General features: G+C 39.8%; 1 protein-coding gene across 1 annotated transcript in view; it reads right to left on the bottom strand.

The window, feature by feature from the left end:
• Positions 1-2,841, bottom strand: part of CD40LG (CD40 ligand) — a 6,515-nt gene extending 3,674 nt beyond the window's left edge. The window contains exon 1 of the mRNA XM_015832428.2: positions 2,677-2,841. Within this exon, the coding sequence (XP_015687914.2) occupies positions 2,677-2,841 (165 nt within the window). The remainder of the gene's footprint in view (positions 1-2,676) is intronic.
• Positions 2,842-6,175: the final 3,334 nt, after the last annotated feature.

Below are 6,175 nucleotides of genomic sequence, written 5' to 3'. Positions count from 1 at the left end.
AAAGTTAAGAGTATTTGTATGTTCCCTTTTCTTTGAATAAAATAAAAATTGTTGAAAAAACAAAGGACATCCCATCCCTGCCCTCTTTGTCTTCGGGTTCCCAGTTTGTCCAATTTCCCAATGTCTTGTTCGTGTTTTTAACGTTTGTTTTAACGTTTGTTTTAATGTTTATTTATCCTTGTTTTTATGTTGTTGTAAGCTGCCCAGAGACACTTGATTGTGAGATGGGAGGTGTATATATTTAATACATAAATAAATGGTCCTGTCTTTCACTTCTTTATTCTTGTGCATTTATATTTTTTTTGCTATAAAGCCTATGCGCCATCTAAAGTTAGGGCAAGGATGGAGTTTTTTTCTCCCCATTTCAGTTCTATTTATTTATTTGCTTGTTTGTTTGTTTAATTATCTATCTACCTATCTATCTCGCTGTGGGGCTACTGTGGGGCGGCTTTCAACAATAGAAAGGAAGAAATGAAAAGAATGTAAACAGAATATATCATGATGGCCCCACACAAAGATATGCAAATCGAATTGATGGATTAATCTGTCTGCTACATTTTATTTTTTAACGGAGCAGAATTTTTAATCTGAGTAGCTCGTTCCCATGGACCACCACTCCCATCTTTTATTTTTTGAAATGTAAAGGAAGTTCATAAAGAGATGTTAAATCACAGGCTGGGAAATATCTTGATATTTACTCATCCCCTGGACAAACTCTTAACAAGATTTTTTTTTTTTTGCCTGTTTTAGTCTTTAAAAATAATTCAGTCTTAATCTGCAAGGTTTCTGTAAACATCTGGGGGCTGGATATCACGCACAGATATATCATAGTAGAACATGATGAAATCATATTATATTAGATTCCCACATGATGTCAAAACTAAGGCTGAATTGCAGATTTAGATTTTTGTCTTAGCTTAATGTGCTTGTCAAAATCAGGAAGATGACACAGAAACGGCAAGCTTCCGGTGAACAAGCAACAATCACAATCAAATTGTCCTCTCCTGGTTCTCTTAGCTGAACATGAGGGTTGAATCCAGCTTTGCTCATGATCAATGCAAGGTGTGGCCAACTCAGCCTCAGCCATTTCAATCCTTCTCTAGTCTAAATAAGGTTCAAACTGGATCCAGACCAACAGGATGACGCCAACTCAATTCTGAGTAGACAATTAACTCGCACAGCTATGGAGGAAATAGTTGCTCGGTGTTGCAAGAGGGCCAATTCTCAGAAGCAAGGGGGGGAATTACTGAAGTCAAGAGACACTCATCCTACCCCAGTTTCACCCCCCAAACAATTAGGACAGCATAAGAGCCCAGCCCCCTTGATCAAGATTTGTTAAGTAGGTTGGCCGGAAGGACTGTGACTCAACCGAGTAGTGAATCCTTTGCACTGATGCTGTCCTGAACAGTTGCAGCCAGGATGACTGACACCACCTCTGAATCTTGATTGTTTTCCCTTATTCCCATCCAATTTGTCATCCAGTCATCTTTACCCCTTATATATTTAGGTCTCTGTTTGGTTTTCTTGTTGCCCCAATGGGAGAGGGGCACATTGGAACGCCAACACCCAGTATCCTTTCCAGAAGGTTCCTGTAGGCAGGAAAGGATGTATGTTGGAGTAACATTAGGCTGTCTTTGTGATCAATTAAATTCATCAGCCTAAAACTCTCTCAATGTCCAGCTTGCCCCAAATTGTGTGGTTTTATTTTGGTGCTCGTTTCTCAGCATCTTTTTTGAATGTCTTTGAAAGACATTCTGGAGTTTTCTTGGCTGTCCAAGGTAGCAGAGGATGTGGCTATGTTCTTATCACCTATGTTTTCATAACTCTGCAACTTCTCTGTCTTTCCTCTCGAAAGGAGGAAAGAAAGAAAGAAAGAAAGAAAGAAAGAAAGAAAGAAAGAAAGAAAGAAAGAAAGAAAGAAAGAAAGAAAGAAAGAAAGAAAGAAAGAAAGAAAGAAATGATTTCCCAAACCCTTGGAAGCAGGAGAAGCCAAGGAAGCTGCAGATGGGGTGAAGCTATTTCCAGCTCCATCTCTTCCCATCCTTGTGAAGCCTCCCTGGCTGGCCATCATTTCTTGAATGAAGGTCTCTGGGAGGAACAAACTCCCAAGATCTTCTCTGAGGAATGAATGGATGGGTGGGAATCCAGGGAGGCTGGAGATGAATGGAGAAAGGATGAAAGACAGTCCACTCAGGTACACTTTCCTTGTAGTTAAGAACCCCACAGCACAATCAGGAGAACTCCCCTCAAATATTCTCCTTTGAAACTTCTTTGAAAGCACTTTCTCTTCTTTCCATTCAATGGAATGAGAATAATCAAGATTGACCAATCCATCCATCCATCCATCCATCCATCCATGTGTTAGATTTATACCCATCTCTCCTCCAGGAGCTAAGACAACATTCACAGGACACTTTCTTCCAGTGTGTTCCCACAACTCTCAAGAGATTGAGGTGGAACCAGGAAGAGTATGACCGGTCTAAAATCATTAAACCTCCTTCCATTGCTAGATGTGGGGTTGATATTTGGTTCCCCCCAATCAACACGCTAACCACCACATCAGCAAGTAGAAATAAACATTTGATGCCACATGAATTCAACCTGTGGTCCACTGTTGGCCTTCCCACCCATGAAAATCCATCCTTGACATCTTCTCTATAGACAAACCGGGCTTACCTTGTCTAACTTGATGTGAAGGTGCAAAATGTAGAGGACAGTCCCCACAAGTTGGGCAATAACGAAGACACAGATGACACTCAGGAAGGTCTTCATGGTGACCCTTGACACGGGTTCAGCCGGTGGCAAATTTGATGGAGAGTAGGGCTCCCTCGGTTCCTCCATGTGCAGTATCTATACCTTCCAAAGTTCTAGTGCAACTACCATGAAATTTGGGTCTTGCTCTGCACCGCATGTGCCAGCCCACAACTTCCTGAGGAACAAATTGCATCTTCCACTCTGAGTGTGTGGAGCATTTGTGTGTGTGTGCTAACCTTCCTCTTCCATAACAACAATGAAACAAAATCATCATTTGAAGCCCATTTCCGACAGCTCTGACAGAAAACCACTCCTGGGGTCCTTTGCCCTGAATTCTTTGTTCTAACTCTTTTTCGGGGTGCCCTCTTTCCTTCTCCTCCTCTTTCCTCCTTCAAAGGGAGGAAGAACAAATCACAACACAGGGAGCTCTTTGGATATCATTTCTCTGAACAGAGGACAAGAAGAACATTAAAAAAATTTCTGGGTTAAATCCAAAAGTCCATCTAATTCGGCCTTATTTGGTATCCTCAGCTGCTATGTGCTGACATATTTCATTCAAGAAAACTTATCTAATCTAACATGATTTCTCTGGAAAGCTGGCAGATGATGCTCTTATCTTAATGTTGCTACCCCCCCCCCTTGGCTGTAATTCTGAAGAAAGAAGCTTCCTTTATTATTCTTGATTAATAGCCATTACCAGATGTTTAATCTCCTCAGCTCAATAACCCTCCCTGAAGCTTCAGATTGTTCATCACATCCATAGACATTTATGATATGAAAAAATTGAATACATTCTATTTTAACTCACAGTACTACAAACAACAATAACAAGAACAGAAACAACCTCTCCTATGGGATGGGAGTCAATATTGGCCATTTTGAAGTTCTAAAGCATCAAGACTAACTTCACCATCTGATCATTCTGTCCTGGTTTTGATTCTGGTTTAGACCAGAATCAGAAATAATTACAGACAATGTTAATCCTCAAAAACAATAACCATGAAAAGCCCTCGGGATCTCCATCAAAGCAACAAGGTCATTTTTTACCAAAGAACTTTGAATTCTGGTATCTGAAAGGGGCCAGGGACATTTTTTAAAAAAACCAAATAAAATGTTATCAAAACACAGCAAATATAAAGGTAACATTCATTCGTGGGCAGGAAAATCTACGACATTCAAAGCACGAGTCCCAGATCTTTGTCATAAAAGGGAACCATTTTGGTAACACAGAGTAGTTGTTGGTCGGTTTAAGGCTGAAGGATTGCATGGTAAAACCTGAATCCTGAATTAACATCTCCTGCCTCATAAGAAGTGGGCCTAAAGGTTTAAATAGGGAAGGTGAATTTGTATTTTAGTTGTTTATGCATTTCCTGCCTCTATTATTGTTATAAATAAGGTGGCACACATACCCAATATACCTTTTTTGTTGCTGTGATGAAAGCAAGATTTAATTGATTAAGGAGGCTTTTACGCTTGTTTTAAATATTACTCTTGGTTTGATATATCTTAATTAATAACTTGTAGGGGTATATAAGTTTTTTTTTAACATGCCTATTCACATTTTAGATTTATCCCCTGGGTAACAACTGTATTAATGCAATAATAAAGGAGTGAAGGTTATATTCTGTTATTTTTTTCTGCTAATTGATAGTATATTATTGTATTTATTTGTTTCACTCTGTTTTTGTTCTTTGTCTTTTCTGATCACTGGCAAAGTAAATATGATTGATGATTGATTGATTCATTCATTCATTCACTCACTCACTCACTCTTCCTCCGATTTTCTCTATTTTCTCTGCAAGTTTTATTTTTTATAGTTTCTTCCTGCAGAATTATATTAATTAGAGGGCTTTCCTGCCGTGCGAGCATCTGACAATCAGTTTATTTTGCCCTCATTTCAAATATGCTTTTTTAAAAAGGCAACTGGGCTATTTTTTGTTGAGGAAGAGGAAAATGTTTTGCTTCTCAAGAAACAAACACCTTCTTCAAGAATAAACCGTCCAGTTGCTTTTGGAAAAAGCACCCTTGGGGCAACGATGACCCGGATGACTGAGAATCTCCACAGGCATTTTTGCCCTTGTGTTTTGGAAAACTCCCATTTCTTCTACCCATCGATACTTCCAAAGGCGGTTATTTCATCAGGATGTCATTTCATTACTCTACAAAAAACGATAATGCAAAGTCAACTTTTCCATTCCAGATAAGCTTTCCAAGGCTGCTGCTCTCTCCATGTTTATGATGTATTTTTTAGTCCGTTTATCAAAGCTGTTGAAGAGATTAACCCCCAACCGTGTTCTGACACTCAAATCTCTGACCTCGCATCCTTCCGTTGCAACAATTCCATTGCAACAAGCTCAAAGGCGCTAGAATTGCTGATGGTGTCATTTTGTTGTTTCCAGGTGGCCAAAAATGTTTCCATCAAGGCCATATCATCGATCAAAAAGCAGTCTTCTAGATTTATATTTGATTTGTCTCCTCTTTCTCTTCTCTGCCTCTTCCTCATAGAGATGTACTGTACCATCACTGAGATAAATTACAGCATTTTGGAGAGGAGAATAAGGCTGGTCAAGAAAGTCAATAATTTCGTTTTGTATTGCCTTTTTGAGCTGGGGGACATAACTTTATTTTTTTACCCTTGGCTTTGTCACAGAGGGTATAGATTCCAAAAAAATTAAATGGTGGTAGAGACACAAAAATAAAGTTTTTTTATCAAGAGAAATATGTGATGCTTCATAATCAAGCAACTCAGAAGTCCCGAATCTGTGGGTTTGCTTGGTGTTTTCTGCCATCTCTGCTTTTTAATCAGATGTATTTAGCTGAAAAGTGCAAACAGACTCCTGATTTTCAACAGACTAGAAAACCTAGAACAGATTTTAATAATTGCTGGACTGCAAGGGAAGTGGGCATCAATGGAGTCCTTCTCTAGAGCCCTGGATAAAATCCCAGAGACTGTGGGGTCCTTGGTGCTCTCAGAGCTTGGTGGTTTTCTTGCAGACATTTCATGACCCAGCTAGGAAACATCATCAGTACTAGAAGGGAGTGGGGTTTGTGGAGAACAATGAAAGGAGGAGGAAGAGGAGGAGGTGGAGGAGGAGGAGGGCTGTGGGATCCTTGGTGCTCTTTGAGCTTGGTGGTTTCCTTGCAGATTTTTCATTACCCAACTAATGCACTGATATTACCTAGCTTGGTAATGAAAAATTGGCAAGGAAACCACCAAGCTCAGAGTGCACAGAGGACCCCACAGTAATCTTTCTAATCTCATGGAGCTCAATTTGAGCATCGCCCTCTCATTTTAGACCCCTTATAGATATCAGGGCAACTCAAATCGCTTCCACTGGGTAGCGATCAGAAGCTGGAGATCTTAGTGCTTGCTAACCTTCTTAATGAGGGGTGATCTTTCCATCACAGCAGAGGTATCCAC

The sequence above is a fragment of the Protobothrops mucrosquamatus genome, unplaced genomic scaffold, assembly GCF_001527695.2.
Source record: "Protobothrops mucrosquamatus isolate PMUCROS unplaced genomic scaffold, P.Mucros_1.0 scaffold4, whole genome shotgun sequence".
Taxonomy (NCBI): Eukaryota; Metazoa; Chordata; class Lepidosauria; order Squamata; family Viperidae; genus Protobothrops; species Protobothrops mucrosquamatus.
Note: the sequence above shows the minus strand (reverse complement) of the source record. Positions and strands in the feature narration are given on the sequence as shown.